Consider the following 25,626-nt stretch of genomic DNA (forward strand, 5'->3'; position numbering starts at 1 on the left):
TTCCCATGTTTGTGAGTTTGTTCCTCATCCCCGGGAACGAGAGGTTATTAACAGTGGGTACCAGCTTAACATGAAGCAACGGTTAGCAGTTCATAACTGGGTTTTTTTCTCCTAAATACAGGAGGAAATTGCTGGCAGTGGTGAACTGTAGATATTTTAATGGCAAGTGCTGTTAAAGAGTTTTACTTCCTGGCTTACTTATTTGTAAATTTTATTTTAATTAGTGCATTGTCTTGGAAATGTGTTAATCACTAATCCGTAGGTTCGAGCAACTCTCTTCTTTTGGGGTTGGTGCATACTTTTAATGCATTGAGCCGCTTGTGTGGGCGAGAAGCTTACTTTTTAAATATTTTACGGAAGGCACAAAGTCTCAAAGGTGTTTTATGTGGCAAGCTAAAGATGTAATTTAATAACAACAAATAGTTGAGGGGTTATTCGGGGAAAGTTTGCCTCTGTGCAGAAATGCTGAAGAATGTAATGGAAAATCCAAATTACCTATGCATGGCACGCTGCTTTCTGTTGCCCCCCCCGAAAAGGACGAGCCTGTGGCTTTATTTCATTTGCCTGCGCTTTTTCTGGTAGCGTCTGAGCCTAAAGCCTTTGCTTTTCCCTGCTGGGTTTCTGTAATGCACAGGGTCACTGGCGGGGGGACATCTTCCACTGCTTCCACTGGTATGGGGCTTTCAGGAGAGGTTTCCAGAGGCAGTTCAGGGGGTTGGACCCACTCACCACTTGCACATTCTGGTTGTGATTATAATAAACCACCTTTCTCTAGATAAGGATTATTTTTTTTTTTTGTTCTTTCCAAGAGACTTATGGAAAATTCAAATATCGGGGGGAGGGGGGGGAAGACATCTGATGTTTTAAAAGTCTCCATAGACATTTTCTGCTCCCACCAGCTATCTCCTTCTTGGCACTGAGTTAGAAAAGAAGAGGCTCCCTACAAACCTTCCTGGCAGCTTACTGGAGCTCAGGGCGCTGCCCTCCGTCCTCCGAGATAACGCCTGTGTCGCGTTTCAGCTCCTGGTGTCATCCGGTAACGAAGTTACACCTGGCAAAAGAGCAGGATCATAAAGGAAATGTAAAATGATTTGTAGCAGAAATGGCATGAAATGTCATTGCAGGGGAGATGGTGTAGGCTTGCGGGGGGGACCAAGGGATGGGGAGACCCCTCTTCTGTCCTGGCCAATGACATTGATTTAATAGAGCGTTGATTTAATACAGCATTTTAGCCATGTCACTTTTTTTGTGCTCCTTTGCTCCCTTAAGTTGTGCCGTGTCTCTATTAGGCTTTCTGCTCTGATCTCTCACTTCCTCAGTATTTCCACGGCATTCAGCATAACTGGGTCCCAGACACGGACAAACTGCTGTTCAAACAAAAATACCACGTTTGTTGTGCAAACGCATTTGGGATGAGCAAGTGGGACAGCGCTGAGCTCACTCTCACCTTCTTGTTTGCTCTTTCTTGGCAGTGGGATGCTCAGGACTGGGCTTAGACGGTTGGAATAATCCGTAAATTACTGGCAAAAATCGTGGCACAGCACACAGGTCTGCGTGGTTGTGGGCAGTGGCTCTGTGTAACGGAGCTGTACGGCTTCGCTCTGCATTGCAAATCTGAATTATTTAAATACTTGGGTAGGCAGAGACGTGTGTGGGGGTGGCCTCATCCTAACATTGCTCTTTTGCTCTCTGAATTTCTTGCGGACAGTCGCGTTTGCTTTATTTTGTCCTTGATTTAAGTACAGCTGGAAAGGCAGCTCCGACTGTATTTAATAACTAGTCCTTCAACACAGAGAGGTGCAGAAAGTAATTTGTCCCCTTGCCAAGCACCAGAAAGAATGGGCATTTTGTTCTTCACTTCACGGTGATTTTACCTGGGTGTATTATGGAAAGAGAGAAAGACTTGTGCTACTGTTACCCTGCACGCTGTGTTGATTTATTGAAATTGGAGCCTGCGAGTGTGAGTCGCGAGGTACGTTCTGACATGGAATTTCTAGGAGAAATATACAATTGGCCTGGTTATTATTTTTTCCCTCCTCCATTCGCTTGGGCGTCTTTCCAGCTTTTGCACTAAGGAACAAGACTTTAAATTAGGCTTGAATTTTAACACAATGCAGCTTTGCCTTCCTATTCCCAGTGTTTTATTATAAAGCATCTGAGCTTGCGTTCTTGTTTCGTCTCCACCACCTTGCTCACCTGCTCTGAAACAGATAGTTTCTCCTCTTTTTTTTTTTTTAGGAATGAATTAGAGGAATGAATTTAGAGGAATGAATTTCAGGTTGCCCCGAGAAGCTGTGGCTGCCCCATCCCTGGAGGTGTTCAAGGCCAGGCTGGATGGGGCTTGGAGCAACCTGGGCTGGTGGGAGGTGTCCCTGCCCATGGCAGGGGGGTTGGAACTCGATGATCTTCAAGGTCCCTTCCAACCTAAATCACTCTATGATTCTGTGAAGAAGAGGCTGCAGGCAGTTGTCCTGCTGTCCGTCTTCGCTGTGACTTCAATGTCATTGTCCCCTTTCCCTGTGTGTCTGCATGGACTCCAGTTGCCGTTGCCGATGTGCACGTCCAGGCACTCCGTCCTCTTGGCAGGGGAGCTCCCAACGGAGCCAAACCTCTCCTGGATGCAGGACGCAGGATTTGCCCATTTCCGCCTGACGCATGTGGCAGAGGTGGTGCCGCGCTCTGCCTCGGAGCAGGCGGGAGGAAGAGGAGGAGCCAGGCTGGGCTGAAGATGGGTTTTCTCAGATTATTGAATAGGAGCAGGCTGCTTGCAGCAGAGCAGAGCAGGAGAGGTTGGGCAAGAGCTCAGACCTGGTCCGAGCCCTGCTCACACACGGCCTTAGCAAACTGGGGGTGCACTGGAATATTTCCTCTTATTTAAGCAATTCTTAGGTTGTTGTAGAAACTTAGGGTGCTGACATTGCAGTGAATGCTCTACATGGCCACTTTACTTACACGATTAATGGCAAAATGGAATAAATTTGTTGGGCTATAACAGAACTTTATCTCTTGTTTAAGTAAAAGCACATGTGAAAAGCAGGAGGGGGGGTTGCTGGGTGAGATGGTGTAGCTGGTCTTTTTTGTAGGGCTTTATTTTGATTTATGCGCTCGTATTTATATATAATTTTGTCTCTGCTTCCGGAGGCTGATAAAGACATTACAGATGTAGTGAGATGAAAATGTAGGGATTAGAAATGGCCTGTTCGTCACAGGTAAGAAGATCTGAGGAAGGCGCCGGGCTGGGGTTCAGTTAAAGCAGTAAAGGAGTCGCTGCTCTGAGTCGGGCGGGCGCTCTCGCTCACTGGGAGGAGAAGCTCCTCCTTGTACATCAAGGTACCGCAGGAGGTTTCACTCGGGTGTTACAGTCACATATATAATGCGTGGGAGAGTTTCAGCTGTACGTGGCGAATGATGTTCTCACCTCTTAGTCTTTCCATTAAGATCATCACTTAAAATCTGTCGATGTGTTCTAGAAGGAGGACACGGGGCAGCTGAGCGTTGACTCCCGAGTGGCAGCCAGATGTGCGCTGGCACTGGGGAGGGCTGGAAGAGTCAAACCCTCTCATATCTCGGTACAGCCTAATAAAGCGTGGGGGGTATTGGCTACGGAAAAATTGAGAAAACCACAGGGAAGGAATTGCTTGGAGACGTGGTGCTGTGTTGTCCATGTCTAAGATCTGTGAAAAGAGTAAATTCCCTGATAGCAATTCTCTTTAATTTCCTCTTAAGCTGTGTTAACATATATGAAGAAATCCTTCTCTTAATTAATATTGCCAACATTTTTTTTTTTTTTTTTCATATTTCATTATTTTTAGAGCAAGAAATTCAGGATGAGTATTTTGTACTGAATCTTCCAGACATATTTCATATCTCTTCATTAGACATCTAGACTGCTTCTCCTCCAGTTTTAAATTATTTACTGGGCGGGTTTTAAGTCTTAGAGAAAAGCTCTGATGTCAGTTAGAACTCTGCAAACCCAGTGGGGTTACATCGCGAACAAGCCTTGAATCTGTTCCCGTTAACAAATTCTCGACAAATTAACTTGGGATTTGAGCATCGCAATGCTTAGATTTTCTCTGTACTTTGCCATTAGCAGGTTCCTGTTAATTATTGTCCCACGTAGTAATTAAAGGTATCTGTGGTCGTCAAGTTAAAGCGCTTCCACAGGCTGATGTTTCTCCACGGGAAACGTATGTGCCTCCTGACATGTGTAGAAATTCAGGAAAACGCTTCAACACGTGCTTGCTTTGAGACCTGGAACCGTCGTTTGCCATCGGATCGGGACCGGCACGGTGGCGGTGACCTGGCAAAAGGCAGTGGCTGCTGCATTGGGATGGTTAGAGGCAATTTTGGTGGGGCAGAGAGCTGGAGCTGCTGGTGTGTAGAGACTGCGTCAACTCAGTGCAGGTCCTCTGTCATCCTCTCGCTTTCCTCTCTACCAGTTTGATCAATGGCAAAACGCCGCCTTCCCTCTCCGGTGAAAGATCAGCTCCCAAGTAATGATGTCCAGCTGTACTGACAAAATGTGATTGCTCATCAGTTTGGTTGATGACTTAATCTGGGGCTGATTAGCATCTTGGAGACAGTCCAGACGATCAAAAAATGATGCATAATTTTGCTGCGGGCCACAGTTTATTTGACATTTTAGCATCCTCCTGACTCTCGCGTAGCGGCGGGGGCTCGTGTCGCGATGCGCATTGGCTCTCCACGAGGCTTGGGTTTGGGGAGGAAGGGTGTGCTGAAGCCAGGCTCCTGTCGTAGGGAGGAAGGTGTTAGCCGGAATGGCTTGGCTTTGTGTCACCTGGTGGTCGCTGCAGAGGACGTGTCGGTGGCTGGGACATCACCAGCCAGAGGTGCAGAGCATCCCGCGCTCGCCCCAGGGCATCGCTCCTGGCAGAAGCTTGCTGTGCCCTTGGGGTAATGATAAATCTGTAATAGTGATAAAAATCCTCTCCTCCCCCCAAAAAAAGCTGCTTCCTTACACAACTGTATACATTTTCCATTTCTTCTCGCAGCTTTCAGATCATCACCCCAACCAGACATTTTGCTGCCAGGGGGAGGATGTGTTTGGGGAGCAGGAGAGAGGACAGTGCCCGGGGGGGGGGAGACGGGGACATCATCTGCGGCTGCGAGGGGGAGCCGGCACTGCGGAGGCTCCTGCCCGCCAAGGGTTAAAGCTGGAAGCGGGGACTGCTGGAAGAATTCAGTTGTTTCACATTAGGCCGGGGCGGCCCTGGCTGCCTTCCGTGCTCTGGGAGCCGGGGGCCGAGTCCCCAGTGTTAAATCTGCGTAACCGATGCCGTACAACTGGCACCAGCCTTGACCACAAGTGGCCGTTAAAATAAACATCCCCGGGCTTAACTGACAGGCAGGCTCAAGGAGAAACAGGCCTGCATGACGGGGAATATTAAATACCCGGCGAGAACCTAACTTCATCAGACAAACACACACACACACACACACACCCGGCATCGCCCCGGCCCCGCGGCATCAATGGGCGCAGTGTTTGGGGCAGGCGCGTGCCTCTCCCGGGGGTGACGGGCTGGTGCCAGCGGGTAGGGGAATATGCGAGAAATCCAACCCCAAAAACCCGCCCTGGGTAAACAGGACGGCGCGAGCCCCGCGGCGACACGGGGACCCCGGTACCCAGCAGGGGAGGCAGAGCTGGAGGAAGGGGGCGGCCGTCCCTCGGTGGCTCGGGCTCTGAGCTCCTGCGCCGGGATGTTATCTGGCATTAGGAAAGGAGGTAAAAGGCTTTATTAAAAATGAGATGTTTGGCTGAGGTCGGCAGTCTTATTTATAACGATGATTTGCGAGCTCTCCAACTCGGGACAAGTGTGAGAGCATTATTATGTCCATGGGGATAGTGGAGCGACACATTTATTGGGTGGAATTTATCTCTCTACAGAACTTATTTATTTATTTTTTAGAAGAGCGTAGAAACAAGCAACACTTACAAAACAAGCAAGGCGATTACACAAGTGAAATACTTGAGGGACCTCGTGGCAAAAGGATTTGACCATGCAGACGCGTGTTGGTTGGTGCTGGTGGGACAGACTTCACCCAACCCTGCAGGTGACCTAAAGTCCCTCTCAGTTAACGAGCTGCTCCAGCACATGCTGCTTAAAGTCTGTCACGTTTTTGTGCCGGAAGGTAAACCACTAGAGTTATTAAGAACGTACTGTAGAATTTTCCGTTCCTAAATTGTCCTTAAAAATATAAGTAATTATTATTTTTACCCAAGGAAGGCCTCGAGCAGGACGAGGACATTTATAACAAGCACACTTGTGTATCCAGACCTCCAAAGATGCCCAAGCCTGTTTCCTGGCATTAGCAGAATTTAATATTTCTATCTATGTCGCTATGCGTGTGTATTACTTCCTAGCAAATTGTCACATCTTTGCAAGAAATCACTATTTTAACCCTTTAATTTAAAAAAAAAAAAAAGGAGCTGTTTGAATTGTTTCCACCGGAGAAGATGCGATGCCTGTTTAAATGGTGCAGTTCATTGGTGAGAGAGAGCAGAATCGGCTGCTGGATTCATCCCGCTGTTTGTGCATCGGCTCCTCATGGCAAAGACTTTTCTAGTGAATTGTTTTGCTTGTCCTAAATTCTTTCAGTCTGCGTCCTTTGTTACTAGGCAGAAAGCTTAAAACAGAAGTAAGCTCTGCTAAGCTTTTGGCTGCCTCCTTGGGACAGTTACCTGTTTTTCCTGCTTTCTTGTTCGCGCGGGGAAGAATGGCTGACGCAGGAGGTGACACTCACTGCTTGCCAGACTCCTATTCCTTGGCAGATATTTTTCTTGCTTTTTTTTTTTTTTCCTTTAGGAAACAAAAGGATTATTTTTATTCCATCCTGCTCTGTAAGTGCTCTTAGATGAACAGGAGATTCAGGTCTGAATTCTCCTGAATCAGCCACTGTGTCCCCTGCGGAGCTGGTGCCTCTAGCAGGGTAAAGCAGGGTATGAGCAGCACTAAGCCTCCAGTGAAAGGGATGAGGAATTTATATGCCCATTTAAAAGGCCTTTTGACCAAGTATTGCAGAGAAATCTTTCTGCCTGCTTACAATATATCCAGGAGCTGTACTACTTCAGCTATAGAGAAATGGTTAAATTTGTAAAATACTGTGGACTAGAATGGGCAGAGTAATCCTGGTGTTTATATCAGTGTAGTTTCTAGAGGAGGATAAGAATAAGATATACCACATGTTATTTTATGTATGTATGCAACTTGGATTGACTTGGCATAACCATTTTGGATTAAAAAAAGATCACATCTTCATTATAACCATGCAAGACCTGTCTATAAATTGGAGGATTTATGTGGCAGAGTTGTCAGGCGTTACTGCTGAAAAATGGGCTGGAAGAGCACATGAAACAAGATGAGAACATGTGTTAGAAATCTCTGTTTCAGTGTTTGAAGTAAAGAGGTGAGGTCTACAGGAGCAGAGATGTCTTCCGTCTGCTCTGGGAAGTACTTGGGTGTCCTTCACAGTACAGAAGGGCAGAGTAGCTCCATACCCTGTACTTTCTCAAATCCCAAGGACCTTTATTTTTATCTTGCCCTTAATGACCAGGTAATAAAGAAACAGGAAAGTGTTAATCTGGTGCCACGACACCTAGAGCACGGAGGAGCAGACCTCACTGATGGTACCCACCCAGAAGCCTTGCCCAGGGCTTCTCAAAGGCTGTGTGCTGGGACTCTTAGGCAAAACGTGTGTTCCTAGTGATGGCTGTCCATTTTTGCACTTCCCCGATGGAGTGAAGAATCAGTTCAGGTTTTTTTGTTGTTTTGGAAGGGTGCTTTACGTTACAGTTAACAGTGTTACAGGAACGCACGGCAGCTCTTTGTAAACATCCAGAAGGATGGATGGGAGTTGACCATCTTCAACTTGTTTCACCCTTTCCAGCCTTGGAGAAACACCTGGTGAGTGTTGGGATCACTCTTCTGTTTCAATATGAAAGTTTCAATTTACATTATTCTCCATCTTTTTCTGACTTGGCTCAAAGTCTTCTCAGTAAAGCCCAGGTGACTCGCAGAGGTAACCACCACCGCAATGCCTTCCACACCATACCATCAGCCCCCACCACCACGTGGATGTTTCATTTACAGGAACGACTGCTCAAACCGGCTAGTTGGTTGAAATACCCACGTTTGAGGCAGATGATGTTGAGCAGACTCTGTCTCTTGGGCACTTGGAGAGTTAAACGAGGCAGCCCATGACGCCGAGTTCCCCCTCCTTTCCCCCGGCGCTGGATTTGGCGTGGAGCGCGGTGGCGTTCCAGTTCGGAGAATTCAAATGACCATCCAGGTAGTCGGTTCCTAATGGCACAATTTACCCTTTGTGAACACATTTTATGAAAGATCTCACTGTTTGTCTCAAGTTGTGAAGAAAAAAAAACACAGCCCCAACCCTAACCCAACTGTAAATGTCCAGGCCACGAAACTGCCTAATCCAAACACAGGCACGAGCCGGGGGCTTTGCTGGCGTTCACCGCCCGCGGGTTTTGCCTGTGTGTTCCTTGGCCTGGTGCTGAACGTCGTATTTATGAGTGCACACCAAAGGAAAAAAAAGAAAAAGAAAAGCCCTCTGAAGGAGATATGATCCTTGTTTTAGCACCGGACTTTTAAAAAGGTAAAAAAAAAAAAAAAAAAAAAAAAAAAAGTGAAGTAATGAGGGCCTTTGGGAGAGCGGCCACGGTACATTTTTAGAGTCGTGAATGGGATGTCAAAGCCCCGGGGTCCCTGGGTCTGCCTGAGCAGGCGCAGTCATTGGAAAGATGTTCAGAAAGATCTTCTTCCCCCCTCTCTGAAGCATTGCATTTTCCCTTCAAAGTACATCCCCAAAGAGAGAGAGAGAGTCGAGGGTCGTTGGGGTAGATGGAAAATGGGTACTAGCTGGTTTGGAAATAACTTGTAGTTTGGGTCAGATCCATGATGAAGTGGCCCTGCCGGCTCCGTTATCCCGTGCGTCTGTGTCCGGGGCTTTCCCGCTGCAGACCTGGCAGCCTCCCACGCTGGGAAGGGAAAAGCGCTGTCACCTCTCGGATGAGAGTAGAAAGGCTGAAAATAACCTGGCAGCTGCCACGGTCACCGCAGGCGTCCCGGGTGCTCGCAGGGGTGGCAGAGGAACGTGCTTCTCAGCAGGGTGTCTCCCCTTACTGCACTTGTACTCAACTGGACATAGCGGAGTTGTACCAAGAGACCCAGAAGACAGTTTGCCTGTAGATCCTCAGCAGGGACAGCAGGCTGTGCTCTGGGAATATGGACTTTTTCCAAATTGAATGCAAGTGCGTCTTCTTTTTTAACATGGCAGATAGTTTCTCCTCCTCCTCTTCTCACCATCTTCTGTGCTGTAGGTTCAGCTTCAGCTGCTTAGGGCGGCCTGTGATCTGTAATTTTAGTACCTAAATTGAATTTTAAACACTTTTCTGACCCTCTGGTAGTTATGGCTCTATCTGTTGGCAGCAGAACACCATTACAGGCCAGGGCTCTGCTACTTCTGATGGAAAACAGAGACCATGATTTGCAAAGCAGCTGACAGGAGTCCTGGGGTAGCTTGTGGTTCGTGCATCCTTGTCCCTGTTGTACCCACAGGTTATGGTCATCCATTTCCCATAGCACACAGCATCCCAGTGCCGTGTCCAAAGCTCCCTGCTCGTCCGCTACATCCAAGGGCTACAGCAAACCAGAGAGTAACCACGGTTTGAAACGGTGAGCTGAGCAAAGCAGCCCTGTGTGACAGCAGCGCTGGTTCTGTGCTGACCTGCTGTGTGATGTTGATTAAATATCCTTTTTTGGGTTTTTTTGCGCTGCTTTAAAAACACACTAATTTTTATATCATTCCATGGCTGTGTTAGGGACTAGAGCGTGCCAGGAACTCTGCTGAAAAGGTCAGAAAATTCCAGTTCATTGAAAATTCTCGCAGAAAAATGTTGTGGTAGAATGGTCCAGAGAAGCCCATGCAAGTGACCTTGTAGAGGTCACGGAGGGGAATCACCAGAGGGATGAACAGGACGGGAGTATCAAGGGGATCTTCGAGGTGCCAGAGATCTCAGGGTACCGGGCTGTGGGACTCAGAGGTCCCATCTGGTCCTAGCTAGAGTTAAGAGCATGGAAGATGCTGGTTGCTGGTGTGACCTTTGGGATGAAATGTTGACATCTTTTTCTTCAAAACATTTTGTACTCGGGCAGAATAAGGAACTGTGTGAGCTTTAGTGTTGGAAAAATTAAGCACTGTGACCTAAGTCCACTTGATGGTGGAGCTTTGGGTCTTGCAGCAATGATGAATGCTTAACGTGGTGTCCTGGATCTGTTTTCTCTCCTTTTGGCTGCTTATTCCTGGGATGTGGCAGCGTCGCTGTTGCCCGTTATCTGATTTACCAGTTGCTCATAGGGGGTGGAAGCTGGCAAATCCATCAGCGTGCTTGTGTGCCAAAGCGGTACCTCTGGCCTGCAGGAGAAAAGACTAAATGAACCCAAAACTAATGTGTATTAAAAGAAAAGTTAAAATGGCAGAGGCCACATGAACTAAGCAGAGGTATTTTCTGGCTGTCTAGTCTAACGTTTGGTATCATTTTTCTCTGGGATTACAGGGGCTTTCACCTCATAAATTTGTGCCTGTTTGAGGTCGTTAATCTTTCTTTACATGTTGCCTTGCAATTTTAGAGCTTTGCCACCATCTGGGATCACGTTTTAAATGGAGTTTCCACTCAGTACGTTCCTTTTCATGAAATTATTTATATATAGAGAAATATATAATAAATATATCAGGCCTGGGTTGTTTTTAAACATTTTCAGTGCTTTCGCAAGGGCTTACCTTGTGTGGAAAAACTTGTCTTCTCTAATAGAGAGCCATAACAGTGACCAATTAAAGGATCACATTTGCAATATGCTCTTAAATGGCAATTTAAAATATTGGTGAGCGACCTGCCTCGTGATCTGCCGGGGAAGGTGAACTCCATTGGAGAGTGCCGGGCCAGGGAGGGCATTTCTGCGTCGGAAAATCTGGGAGTATGAGACACAGCAGGAAAGCACCATCTGATGGCAGCTGAGTATCAAACCTGGAGAAGGATTGCTGCAGCTCTTCCGTTGCCTTTAGGATGGGACCTTCTTGGTAAGCACGTATTGCCCTTAGCTCCTGTTTCTTACAGACGTACCTTCCAAGCTGGTCCACTCCCTAAACCGAACGTGACCCATCTCTGGTGCTCTTAATAAACAAGCCTTCTCCCCAAAGGCGGTCACGACCTGCAGTTGGTTTCACCAGCTTCTTCTGGCCCCGCCAGAGCCAAGATGTCTGTTCCAGGCCCTGCTAATTATTTTAAAGGAGTTTTGAACAAATAAATAGCCCGAACAGTTCAGCGGTTCCTTGTGTAATTTTAGCTCTGGATTCCTCCAAGAATGTACAGAATAAATAGGTGAATCTGTAATACATCCACAATTAACTCTATATACGGTGAGCAACTCGGAGGCACGCTACAGAGGAATAGTGTCAATAAACAGGTATGCTGTGGGCCGTGGAAATGTGGTCTTTATTATTGGAGGAGGATAGCTCTGACCAGGAGGTAGGGTGCAGTCTGGAAAAGCAAACAGTGCAGCTATAGATCCTTCTGCCTCCACCCAAGCGGTCGGAATTCAAAACTCCGTCATTTCGGTGTACCCCCGGTAAAGTACATCCTCGCTCGTGCCGGTGTAAATCAGGGCTGACTCATCATGGGCAAAGCTTGGCTTTGTAGCTGAATGTCACAGATGCGGCAGGAAGGTTTCACCCACACTGGTGACTTTGCAAGTGCAACTTTGTGAACAGGAAAAAAAAAATAATAATTCCTCAGGATATTTTATAATGCCGAGGCATGAAATTGCACAGCAGAATTTTCTCCCAAGACCCTTTCCCCTCCGGCATTTGTAGCCACATGTGCAGCCATCATTCCCCAAGAAACCCAAGGCCCAGACGTGAATCATTTCTCTGATTTTTCATGCTTTTAACTTTTCATTGCTGAGGCTTCGCTCAGCCGGGAGAAGTAGGGACCTGTTTCAGCTTTGAAAGACCTTAGGCGAAGGGATGGCTGGGGAAAGGAGTTAAAAATGAAACAGCAGATTTATATATATAAAAAGTAAAAATATATGTTCTACATCTGAAGTTTATTTAGGTCCTTTGGGAGAGTGGCGCGGCACTACGTCTCTACTAAATTGCCAACATTTTATGGTTGTGCTGGCACCGAGTCAAACACACATCTCCTTGGCTTGCGTTGCTGTCTCAAAGCAGGCAGATTCCAGTATGTTTTTCTATGAACTGAATATTACTTTTGACTGGACAAGGGAAGCTCTGCCCAGCAAGAACATATAGGTAGCTTCTCTTTTTAATAGATCTATCGAGACTAAATTATTTTGATATTGCATTAATGAAGAGCCCACCCCTTGTGACCCACCTGGACATTAGATTTCTGCGTGTTTTAAGACAGATACAACTTTTTAATTTTTTCTTATGATTTTATTTTGGTTGGAATCATAGTAATAATTGTTTCAAAGGGCCTATTTTTGACTGGTTGGCTGTTGTCTATGCACGTATGTTAGTAGCGGGCACATGGAGATGCGTGCATACGTGTGCGTGCATAAAGTATACACAGCGCGAGGGACAGCTGGAATTTACACAAGAGGCTGAGCAGTTTGCTGCTCAATTTCCTCTCAGAACCCTTGCCTACATGTGTATCTTTGTGCAAAATCACCGTGTTGTTCATCAGTCAAGGTTGCTGCACATGTAGAGCGCCCACCACAAAGCCTCGCGGCGAGGAAGCAGCAGCTCTCCGTAATCTCCCCCTGTTATGAAGAAGGGTGTTCTGCAGGAGTCCTTGGTTATTGTACAGCACAAGACGGTCGGACTTCAGTCAAGACACGCATCTTCCCACACTTCCCAGCAGCTGCGAATGACCCAGTTTATCTCCTTTCTGCTCGCTGCCTCTTGCTCTTCTGCACGGGGCTGGGAAGCCGTTTCTGCTTGGGCTTAGGAAAGTGGAGCTTTGATCTGCAGATGCGTAAGGAGGAAGGGTCAAGATCTGAAGCAGAGTAGACTGGCAGAGAAACAGCCTGTTGGATCATGTTGATCAAATTATGCTCTGCGATGGAGAATCCTTTATATTTTTTGGTCCAAAGTACAAGAGAACTGAGAGCTTTTCTTTGAAGCTGAGAAGATGAGTTCATGCCTATGTGCCTTGGGAAGCTGGAGAACTGTGCTTTACAGTTCATCCGTACCTTCCAGAAATGGTCAGGAAAACATTCAATAATGCCTCTCCGCCTGGTTTGTCAGGGTACTGCTCTTCTTCACACCTTGCTGTTCGTGCCAAAGGCTTCCCTCTCTTTGACTGTTGGAGCCTCCAGTGCCCGCAAGCCCTTACTGAAGTGTCTGTTGTGCCAGATTAATCCTGTTGCTTTTGATGGAATAGTTGCTTCCTCTCATCATTTATTCGTATTTGCTGTTGTTCCGTTTCCTTCTGGTTTTCAAGACTTTTCTGCCATCAAGTGCACTCAGATTTGAGTATTTTGGTTAAGTAGGTGCGTTTCAATGGGAAAAGAAATGATTGTCTCTAGAGTGTATAGGAATATTTATGACATGCTTTGTTTTTCACCAAGCCAGATTTCTGCGCTGGGCACCCGGGGTGATGTTTTGAAAGGCTGTCCTTAGTGTTGTTTTAATATTAACGCCAAGTATACTTTGGGTTATCTGAATTGATAGATAATCTGAGTTTACCTTAATACAAACAGGTAGAAGAATGGATTTTTTGCTCACCTTTTTGAAATGGATTAATTCATAACTTGCTACTGTTTTTTGAAAGGCGTCTGGTGAGTTCGTGCTGTTGAGGTGCTCAAACGAGCGAGCAGAAACAGCTCCTGAAGCCGTGCCGTGTTTTTTTGTGGAGTGAAGGAAGGTAAAACCCCATCCTTGCAAAGGATAAAACTTACTTGATATATCTCTGGGCTCCTCCTCATTCGTGGTCGGGAGGACAGGGTCTTTCCCACCCTCCAACGTCCCCCTCCCCTCCCGCATGGTTACGTGCATGGGAGTTGTGCCGCTCACGCTACAAGAATAACATCCCCGGCCCTGTGTGAGCAGCGGGTTGTTTGAGGACAATGTGGGACTTGTTTTCACGCACACGTGTAGGAGAGCCTGGAGATTTCCCTAGGCTGAACTGGGGTATCTAACACTGGGATTAAATACTCGGTCGGAGTTTATGTAATGCCATACCAATAAGGAGGCTGAAAGGAGAGACCATGTGCATTTACAGTCCCAGAGAAGAGCGTTTACTCTGGTGTATAATAGCCTTCTGTTGGGTTTTAGTAGCGTATAGTTTAGTAAATTAGAAGTCTTCAGGTACTTAGCACTTTAATGGTTCTCACTAAGAACGTAATTAAACCATAGACCCCTTAGGGAGAAAAAACAGTTTATTGTGCGTATTTTTAGAATCTGTTACCAGCCCTCATAAAACCTGGTAGATACAAGCCAGAGAACATACCTTAGCTGGTGACCCAGAATTCATTCAGCAGCCCCCGCCGAGCGTCGCCCCGCAGTCGCACGTTACAAATCTGCCCCGTGAATTATGGAATTAATTTTCCCCGATCTGATCTCGAAACGCATTTGCGGCGCAGTTTTTCTCCGGCTGCTGGAGGTGTGAGGGAGGCAGAAGGTTTATTATATCGCACCTTGTGCTGACACGTAAAGATGGTTTTTGCTAATCGCTTTTTTATTTAAAAACATTTTATGTTTCAGGGAGTTATCCAGAAACGGGGCTTGTTGGAGACGAGGGCTCTGCTCCGTTCCTCTCGCCGCCTGTCTGCCTTGGGCTTGTTTATTTAGTTGCGTCTGAGTTGGAGCTGCATTTTTCTGTGTCTGTGTGTGTCAGGAGTTCACACTTCTCGAAGTGGGGGAGCTCCTGGCTGCTTCCTAGGATGCTTCTCCTCGCAAAGCAGCCACGAAGCAAAGCGTAAAGCTCAAAATCCCCAGCGAAACCAGCCCAGTGAAGCGATCCTGGAATTCTTTTCCCTCCTCCCAGGCTCTGACACTGCTGCCTCTGACACCACCGCGGTGTTTCCGTGGGATATGATTACACCGGGAAGGCGCTAGGCATGCCTGTGGCAGGCAAGTTTCCCCTCTTAACCCCAGCGATGTGCCCTGGGTGCTCTCGCCCAGCCCCAGCTGGGTGCTGGAACCCACCAGTTGGGACATTGGGTTCCCCTAGCACCCCTGGGCAGCGGTCAACTGGGGTGGAAAAAGGAACCAGAAAGCTTTCCAGCATCACAGGTGCCTGTGTTCAGCGCCGTAGTGATTCACACGTCGCTCTGGGTCTTTGCTCTTGCCTCAACACCCCTTCCTGAGCAAACACGGCGTTCTCCCCGGGAAACCTGTGCCGCGCTACGCCCATGCTCGCAGCATCTGGAAGGCATTGGGAGGAACACACACACACAGAGCGCTCTCCTTCCCCAGCAGCCTTTTAACGCGTTTCTGATCCATGCGGATCACTTCTCCATCGCTGTGTTTTGGTTTACGTACTCGAGGTTTACACGCCGGAGAAGGGGCTGCAGCAGTGGGGAGGGAGGGTCCCTTACTGGTGTGTCCCCGGGGGCTCCATCGCCAGTGCTGCTCTTATCAAGTGCATTTCTTTCCCTCTGTCAAAACAGATGCTGAGGAACCATGTGGTATTTGTGCTGTGTCTGCTGCTGGTTTAGACTTTCCGTCTTGCTTGCTGCGTTACCTCGCCTGTCGTACAGCATTGCCCCCACTGACACCCTGATAGTGTCAGTGCTGATAAGGTGAAGGATGGCAATGCCATAGCACCTGGCAGTGAATTATTAACCCGCACCAGATTTCTGCGCTTCACGTCTGCTTTTTCCCCACATCTACTTCAGGATAAGAATTAGGCTGCTGCTAAAAAAACGTAAACCACGGCAAACCCGGCTTTGTCATCCTCGGCTGTTCCCACGCAAACCTGTACATGGCCGCTACGTGAGCCCAAAACAAGAACTTTCTTCTGCTTCTTGTCCCGCTGCAGTGGGATTAGAGGCAAGAATTTTATCTTAAGCACAGCAAAGTTGGGGGACGATATCTCAAGTCCTGGCCCAAAGCAACAAGCAGGATTCGCTGGCTGTGGTCGGCCTTGATAGATGAGGGCATCAGCGTGAGCCGGTGATGGAGAGGAAGGGGATGTGGCAGCAGAACGGCACGTTCCATAGCTACGGAAGGTCTTTGCTTTAAAATTAAAGTGTCAGCCCAGCCCTGCAACGCCGCAGTCGAACGTATAAATGCTCAGTGCCGTCACGTTATGAGATTTAATTGCGTTTGTAAGTGGGTATGTAATTACATGTGAGATGCTGCCTGTTCTACGTGCTGGAAGGGAGCGGGTCCCGGCGCGGCTCGGCGGCACGCTGCCGACGGGGGAACGGGCAGCGGTGCATCGCAAGAGGGGGTGAGCGTGAGTGCCGCCTCTCTGCAGCTCTGGCGTGCTAGAATCAGCCAGTTACCTGCTGGAAGGTGACTCATCTCGGGCTAAATGGTACAACCTCTAGGGCTGATACCTCATCTGGGTCAGGTTTGGTTAATGCTCTTTAAAAAAAAAAAAAAATAAATATAAAAAAATAGAAGCCAAAATAGCACCCTGCCTTTTTGGAAGGATAAAAGCATTTCTCAGCATTATGGGGTCAAGGTAAAAAAAAAAAAATAAAATCTCTTTGTGAGCTTCCCTGACGTTCTGGGAATGCTCAAGAGCAGTCCAACAAGGAGATTAACTCGAAACAGGTCCTGTGCGGATGGGAAGGACCCACGGTGGCACCCGGGGCTGCTGCCGCTGACCTCCCGCCCCGTGCCGGAGTGGACTTGGCAGAGCTCCTTGACCCCGACACCGCTCCATCCGGCGCCGATGTCCGAGGAAGGAAGGATGCGGTCTCCTGTCCTAAGGGGTTACAGCAGCCTCAAACCCATATAAAGCAACAACTTTATTAATCCCAGCTTTGCTAATAAGGAATTACAATAGTTGTGGGATTTGGCAGTGGAAACGCGCTCAGTTGCCATGCATCGTACAGTATTTTCCCTGTTTTGTTTGTATTTTTGATTTAACTACAAATAATTTAAAGATGTGTTGTGTCTCCTTCAATTAAAATTTGCGTCTTCATACTCTCTTCTTTTTTTGTCGCAGTTTTAAAACAATACCAATGAATTTGAGCTTGTCAGATACGCTAAGATAAATTAACTTCTTTCTTTTTGGTAAAATTAAAGCATTTCTAAGGGTGGCAGTTATTAACATATCAGGATTTGGGTTTGTTTCCTTTGTAAAATTTGCGGCTTTATTTTACTGGATGGAAGATCTCCCAGTGTCAAAGATTTCAGGCTGATAGAAGAATAATATTGTCACAAGGCCAATATGTAAATACCTTAAACCAATACAGCATGTTTAGAGGAATTACACTTTCCTCTCCCAAATTACAATTCTGGAAAGCAACTCTACCACCACATTTATTTCAAATTTAAACATTTTGAAAGAATATCTCCTAGGTTTTGAAATCTGGTTTCCATTCCTGGCTCTGTTTGACCTACTGTGTGACCCTGAGAAAATCTTTTTCTCGGTTTCTGTATCGGCTTAGTTGCTCTGATGATCTTCAGTGCTCATGCAGAGCAATTCAACGTCCGTCGGTGTCGAGCTACGTGTAACATTTCAGCATTAAATAACAGTGGTTTTCATTTAAGATGAGTGAGTTTTGGTTATGATGAAAAAAGAGAAAATGAAAAGTCTTGTTTTTTAAAAGTTGTGTTGGTTTAAAGGTTCCTTGGGTTGGCATGAAAAAAATTCAATGAAGTGATTTTCTCTCAAAAGAAATGAGCGCCCAGAGGCAAAGGATCGTTCCCCTGTGAGCAAACCTGGGGAAAGAAATATGAAACAACGCCAAAGAGCTCTGTAGCTCTCCCCAGTGATGCGCCTTGGGAGGGGGATTGATTCTTTTTTCTTCCATCTTTCAGACGCAGCCAGTGCCCAACCCCATCGCCTACTTCATGCATCGCTCGCCATGGTGGTTTCACCAGTTCGAGACCCTGGTCAACCACTTCATCGAGCTGGTGGTGCCATTCTTTCTCTTCCTGGGACGGCGCATGTGCATCGTTCATGGCCTCTTGCAGATCCTCTTCCAGGTGAGATGCTCCTGGGTTTGCTTCCTAAGGGCCACGTCTTCATCCAGGATGGAGCAGGGGATGTTCAAAGGGTGTAAAACTTCTCCCGCTGCCTGTGGCTGGGGGCTGTAGGGAGGGCTGGGACCTGGGTGACCAAGATGCAGACACGCGTTCCTCACGCCGGCTCCTGCAGCAAGGACACGGGCACGCGTGCCGGGAGCGGCATCAGTGTGGTTCGCTGGAGCTCATCTTCTCTGAGCAGGAGCAGCATCCAGAGGAACTGACTCAATCAGCAGGTCAGGAGTTCAGGCTCGAGTGAATCAAGATGATTCACAGCTATTAACTGTTGGCTCTCGGGTGGTTCGCGCTGGTGTGGCTGCTCTTAGTGCGTTGCTGGAGGTTTGTTTCCCTTACTGCTGGTTTGGTTTCCATTCCTATGGATGGCAGAGGAATGTCAGCCCCGGACTAGTGCAAAGGGTCTGATCCTGTGGCTGCGGACGGCTGTGATGAATACTTGCGATTTCTCTAAATGTCAATTTTTAAAGACATCTTTCACCCTTTGAAGGGATTTTTTTTTAATACAGTTAACATTCAAGGGCTGAAGAGTTCTTTATCTCTGAAAATGTTTGACCTGGTTTTTACAACCACCAGACTTACTGAGCCTCGGTTCATAGTGAAAATAATTTCTTCAAAAGTTAATGGCATTCTTGTTGCAATTGATTTTGGTTTTTTGGTTGGTTTGGGTTTGGGTTTTTTTTGTACATGAATAAATAAATGTGTGCAAAAGTCAGAGGACAGAAGCTCCTGCATATATATGTTCCCAGACCACATCTGATTTCTCTTGTCTCTGCCCTGGCATAATTCAAACAGCTCATTAAACCTCAGCCGCTCTGACTCGCAGACGCGCAGCGCTGAGCCCTTGCTGACTGCGGTGTTTGTTCAATATCATTTCAGCGTCATGAAATTCATACTCAGGAGCTGTTACTGCTTCCTGTAAATACGTGTGATGATTAAACTGGAGAACAGCTTATAAACTCTTATTGGCAAACCACAAAAATGCCGATCAGATTTTAAAGGGCTGACATAAAAGCCGTGGGATTTGTGCCCTCATAGGGATGCCCGCTCCTTCTCCTGCTTCCAAAACGTGTCCCGTTGTGTCTGAGTGCCACCGAACGTACAGCTTGTACCTCTGCTCGCTCAGCGCACTGTTTGGTGTCAGGTTTGGTTTTGGTAGGATGGATCTTCTCAGGCTGGAGGTCCCGCTGGTGGGGCAGAAGAGGTCTGACCGAAAGAGGTCTCGGGGCATTGCTCCACAAGATGCCAGTTGTGTTTGCGATGGGCATCGCACCTGAGGTTTTCGGTGTCACTGGGAGGATTATATTCAGACCAGCCCTAAAAAAGCCTGCTCTTTTGTCTGATGGACAAAGCAAAACATCCCGTCTCTGTCGGCTGCTCGTTGCAGGAGCAGGCGGGTGTTGAGACATGGCAGGGATCAGATTTGTGAGCAGGAACTTGGTCTAGTGGGAGATGTCCCTGCCCATGGCAGGGGGGTTGGGACTCGATGGTCTTCAAGGTCCCTTCCAACCCAATCCATTCTATGATTCTATGAATTGCACATAGAAATACTTCTGTGTGTAAGGAAGTGTAGGGAGGATGGCGATGGCTATATAAGGCGAGTAGACCCAGAAAGGGGCAGAACGCACCACGGTGAGTGGCCTGTCGGAAAATAAACCGCGTTGCCAAATTCCAGACACAGCTGCCATGTCTCAGGGCAGCACTGTCGTGCTCTGCTCGCTTCGGCGTTGGCAGAAAAATAACAGCGTAATGGGCTGAGATGGTGATGCTTTGTCTTCACGTCTCTGCCAGAAGAAACTTCCATGACCAAAAAGCCTGACCAAACGCTCCTTTCTCATCCCCTTCCTTCTCGGCTCTCCATCCTTGCCGTGCTCCCGGGCAGGGGCTGGGATGGGGCACAGGGGGGATGCGCCCCACGTCCCCGGCCGGGGCTATCCGGCTGGCACACACCTCCAGCGCCCTCCCGGCTCCTCCAAGGGCCCCTAACGAGCAGCGCGACTGTTTGTGTGCTGGGGGACTTCAGACGGAGCCAGTGGGATCTGAAAAAGCCAACTACATACAATAAAGGCTCATAATGACATATTGTAAATGCATGCATCTAACCACCCTTTAATTGGCGCTTTATTGATAGTTTGCAATTACTGACTTATTTCTATCATGAGGGGAGTCTGCGAAGGAAAAAAGGGTCCCAGTGTAAAATGTAGCTCTGGTGCATTTATAGCATTTCAACAAAAACCTGTTTATTTAATATTTACTGCCCTTTTCTTCATTCAGAATGACTTTTATTGACAATACTTCTGCTCTGCAAAGGAAGCAATAAAGTTTAATGTTGATATACCACTTAATTCTGCTTTTCAAGATTTGAATTGACATTACATGCAAGTTTTATTGGACATTTTATAATTGTTATTGGAGTCATGGTGGCTAGGTTGAGTGAGTGTATTTTTCCAGATTCCAACTGGCCTGGAGAATATTGCTTTGTCAGGAACCTGAAAAAAGGTTGTGCTTTAAAGAAAAAAGTCTTTTTTTTTTTTTTTTTTGCAAGTGTGAACTTATTCTTCTTGCCTAGTTCACATTTGTAAGGAAAAAGGCTTAGTGAGTTTGGAAACATCAGGGCTCGTCAGCCCGCTGGCTCTTCGGAGCAGAGAGCATGCCGGGAGGGTGGATGTGTGTCCCCCACCGGATTCCCATGGGGTTGTGCCGGTCATGCTGTAGGCAGACTGGGCTGGTCCCGGTGTGCCGGACCATCCCGGGCCACCTACCGTGCAGGAGATTTGGGTGATGACGACTGAAACGCGCACTGTGTAGGCGCATCTCTGCATCGTCCCCTTCCCGTGTTCGCCCACCCACCCGTGTCCTCACAAGACCTGGAGCGGGGAGCCCGAGGAGCCGGGACACCCCACGCTTTTGGTGCTTTGTGTGCATTGACGTTGCTGTGATCTTGGTTTGGGGTCTGCCTGCTCTGATACGAGTCCCCGTAGCTTGAGCTTCCAGCAATCTCCCCCCTTTGGCTGCTTTTTGATCTCGAATAAATCAGAGAGTCTTACTTACTGCAAGTCTCTCGATATAAATAGTCTTTGCTTAAAAAAAAAAAAAAATAAAAATAATGGAGGAGTGTGTTGAATGCTGGCCAGTTCCCATTAGAAAAATCATTCTTCATTGTCGCTAACCGCCAGATTGGGGAGGGCTTTGTGATTTACAGCTGTGGGTGTAGTTTTTGCAGGACATCTGCGCACAGAGAGATTCTCAATCGGATTGCAGCGCCCCGAGTGCGTTTGCCAGGATCAAAGGTGAGCGGAGAGAAAATGTCATCCAAGGTTTTACAGCCAGGCCCCGTCAGCAGCTTGTCCCCCGGGGCGGGCTGCGGAGGAGCTCCCCAGCCACCAGCGCAGCTGCTCGCAGTCCCGGCCAGGGGCGCAGAGCTGGGGACCGTCCCCATGGCGTGGCGTGCCGTCCCATCGGGCTGCCCGTCTCATCCACGCCAGGGACAGCGAGAGACGGGTGCGTGTCCTCCGCACCGGTGACTCCCTGCTCCCGAGAGAGGTTTGAATGGGCTGCGCTGACCTTGTCATTAATTGCTGCGTGAAGCCCTGATCCCGAGGAAGCTGTTTGCACTGACGAGATGGTCGCGGAGGTGAAGCTCTGGGACACGGCACCTCCAAGGCTGAGGAGCCTCTCGCAGCCATACAGCCAGTGCAGCCAACAGGCGGGTTTGTGCTCAACGGGACTAAACAGTTTGTGCCCATCTTACTTTCTCCCATCACACCTGTCCCAAAAGCGAAGACTCCCACACTCCTGTCTTGCACAGGTTGACATCACTCCATGAGGCTTTTTTCTCCCTTCGTTGTCTGCTGGGATTCAAACCCCTGGGGTTTCTGAAACCCAAAGTATTGCATCAGCCCATCCCACCTGCAGGGGAACCTGCTCGAAAGATCTCGGCCAGCGTGAAAGCATTAGCGGGTGATGGCGGCAGAGTCTCCCCTTTAGACTGTCTGTGCTGAGAGCATCCTTTCACATTTGGAAAGAAATCTTAGATGAAGAGAAGCCAATTATAGAGGATATCCAGGGTAAATACTCAGCGCTGTTTCACAAAAACATTCTTTCTAGAATTTACAATACGTAGAAATCCAAATCTAAATCAGAAATTAAAGTAAATGAACGTTTAACTTTTCGGCTTTCTTAGGGATTTATTGTAAGCAGGTGCCAGACTTGACATGCGGAGCAGCGCTGCTGCAAATTGTCTCCACCGGGAAGAAAGCTGGAGGAGAGACTTGTGACTCAGCTCCTTCCCTGCTCAGCTCTGTGCCACAGCCCCATAGCACAGACTGGTGAGAAGTGGCCAGGCTGAGCCACGGAAACTTCCAGATAAGCCTGAGATGGACTTTGCCCTTTGCTCATGTATAACTCAGAGCCCTTAGAGTTTTTGAGTTCGCTAAATATTGAAAGCTTTTTGCTACCACTTACTGACATCCTTCCTGGGGAGCACAGGGACATTTTGTAGCTGCTGTGTAGAGGCAGGACCGTGTTCTCCGAGATGGTGGTCTCTGGAGCAGGGACATGTGCGTCGCCTCGTTAGGTTTAAACTTGCAGCACTGGGGTTGGGGTTTGGGACACCTTTTCTAGTTTGTCAAGATGGGGTTGTTTTCACCGAATGTCTCTTGATGGTGGTTATTGAATGTGATGTTCACTTAACGGGATGGAAATCCAGCTGCAGGGGGTTGCAGTGGCCAATGTTTTGCAAATCAGTTTGATGAATGATTCTTGCATTTTGAGTCTGATGGCACCAGTTGGCTGATTTTGTAGTATTGTTGGGGTCTGAGCCTCAAAAATAGACATATAGATCTGAATCACCCCGAAGTCCAGAAGAAATCAAGTCCAAACTGTGGCTGTTAGTGTCTGGAGGTGGAAGAAGAGGTCTTGGAGACCACAGGTGAGGTCTGGATGCTGTTTTTCTTGGTTCTGTAGAAGCATCAAGCCAGAGCCTGTCCGTGCCCTAAGGAGCTGGTGGTTTTAAGGGGGAGGAAGGATGAAAGTGCTGTTTTGGGAAGGCAAGTCCTTTCCCCTGCCTGCTGGTCGGTGGCGTAGGACCCTTTCCCACCACACCACCTACGAGAGCATTGCATCCCTGTCTCCCCGCTTGACATTTCCATCCCTCGTGCACACACGGTCACCTTTGCGTGCCCATAGGTCCATCCCTGCGCTCAACCACCCACGGCCAGAGCGAGCCGAGTACCAGCATCCATGAGTGAAACCGGAGAGGGTGCAAACCCAGGGCCATGCTGCTCTGCGGGTGTTTCACCGTTCTCCGGAGCTGGCTCCTAAAACCCTGAAGCTGCATGTTTTTCACGATGTCTAATGCACAGCTTACACCAGCAAACGTATTTCTTGGCTCCTTAAGCCAGGCAGTAAAATCACGCTGCTTGGCAAACGAGTCGATGAGGGGAAGCGAGAGGAAAGCCAAAAAAGCCAGGAAAAAGCCACCTTGCCCCTCTGAGCTGGCGGGTAGCGCTGAGTTAGGGAGCATGGCAGGCTGCAGGGCCCGGGGTTGGGGGGTTGAGGTTTCTTACAGCCAGAGGGTGATTTTGGCTGTGCCAGATGGGAAGGAACTTCAGTATCACACAGGCAAAATCCATAAATAAATAAAAAGTAAATGGAAAGTATGAAGCTAGCACTGTTGGAAAGTCAAGGGTTGTTCCTTTGCTTCCACGGCACTGTTCTGGGTCATAGTCATATAGGCACAATTTGGGATTTTCAGGATGCGGGGAGAGTTTTAGGCCTTCGAATCCCTTTGGATCTGTATGAATTTGGGGACCCTGACTCCTTTCCGTGGCCCCTGAAAACTCCCAGCACATCCTCCTGCACGGAGCATCCTCTGCGCGGCCTCGTGGCTGGGGAGCTCCTGGAGGGGCCCATTCCTGCCGGGATGAGCTCAACCCCCGGCATCACACCTCGGGAGAGAAGTTCCCCGAAGGAGCCGGGGCGGCGAAGCCTTGGGATTGCCAGTTCTTCACTGCCACCAGTCCTCCACTCGCGGAGGTTTGGCAGCCGGCTTGAAATTGGGGCTGTCCCAGGATGTTTTTCGGCAGGAGCCGTATATAAAGCGGAGGAACGACAATGCCAAGAGCGAAGCTGAATTCCAGCCTTGCGGAAGGCAAAGATAAAACCTCCATAGCCAAAACCCCCTCGAACTCAGAGCGCTGACAAAGAAAGCTCCCAAGACGGCTCTCGGGGTCCGGCCAAGGAGCTGCGCGGGAACGCGGCGGCTTTACGAGCTGGTGGAGGGCCAGGGGGGAGGACCTGCTGCGAGGGAGCCCCCGGGGTTGGGGGGGGGCTGCTGCGGCAGAAACCTCCTGCAACAGAAACCTCTGGCTCTTTTCCCTCAGAAAACAAGCTCGGAGCTCTACCCTTGCCCAGCTGGGCACCGCACCGGAGACACACAGCCCCTGCGCTCCTGGGAGCCGGGAACACATAGGAGAGTGGGCAGCAAAGTTTTCCTCTTCTTTTTTTTTTTTTTTAAGCAGAAAACAGTTGTTGAATAGATAGATATTTTCTGCCCTTTTCTTTCCTTGGCTTGGACAAACCCCAACCTCCTAAAAATTTTGATGGAAATGGACATTTTCCTCTAGTTGATCCTTTTCCCATCTCCTTCTCCAAAGCTGCGCAGGGGAGGCGAAGCCGGGGTTTTCACCCCCCTCCCCTCCTCTTTTCGGGATGGGAGGACCAAGCCCCCCGCTTCCACCGCTGCTGCCTCTGCCATGCCGCAAGATGTTGGAGGGATGAACTGCCCTTCCAGCCACACACATGCAAATTAAATCATGCTGTTGCAGTGCCACAGCTGCAACATATTGTGTTGCTGACTTAAGAGGTAGCAGAGGTCACAGCAGCAGCCCAGAGAGAAGGAACAAAAATTAAACAGCTCCCCCTTTCCCTGCAGAAAGTGTCTGAATCCAGTGTTTGTTTTCACTTGTCAGATATGAGCTCGGTTTTGTTCTTTTTCTTACGCTGGTGTAAATCAGATGTGCCTCCAGGAGGTTTATCAGGGTTACACAAGTCCCAGGCTTGCGGCAGAGGAATCCGGCCCTTCGTTTGTGCTTTAATCATGCACCTATAGGACACTTGCACTGCTCAAGTAGTTGTTTTTCTTTATTGATGCAGAGTAGTGTCGTTACGTTATGAGCACGTTGTGCACGAGAATAAAACTCGCTGTAGGAGCCACCCCAGGGCTGCCGGGAGGCAGCAGACAGAAAATTTGGGTATCCGTTCCACACTACTCCTATAGAGACGGGCGCCGTGAGTACCCTTGAGTTAAGAGACTGCAGATGCTGTTCCTCCAGGTGATGTCCCCAGGCCAGCCTCTGATTTCACTTGCAGATGCCCCTCGAGGTGGGATGCAGGGAGCGTGGTCCCCCC

General features: G+C 48.3%; 1 protein-coding gene across 1 annotated transcript in view; it reads left to right on the plus strand.

Annotated features, from left to right (window-relative positions):
* Positions 1-25,626, plus strand: part of LMF1 (lipase maturation factor 1) — a 200,425-nt gene that overhangs the window by 116,151 nt on the left and 58,648 nt on the right. The window contains exon 6 of the mRNA XM_009888557.1: positions 17,995-18,162. Within this exon, the coding sequence (XP_009886859.1) occupies positions 17,995-18,162 (168 nt within the window). The remainder of the gene's footprint in view (positions 1-17,994; positions 18,163-25,626) is intronic.

The sequence above is a fragment of the Charadrius vociferus genome, unplaced genomic scaffold, assembly GCF_000708025.1.
Source record: "Charadrius vociferus isolate BGI_N301 unplaced genomic scaffold, ASM70802v2 scaffold27, whole genome shotgun sequence".
NCBI classification, from domain to species: Eukaryota; Metazoa; Chordata; class Aves; order Charadriiformes; family Charadriidae; genus Charadrius; species Charadrius vociferus.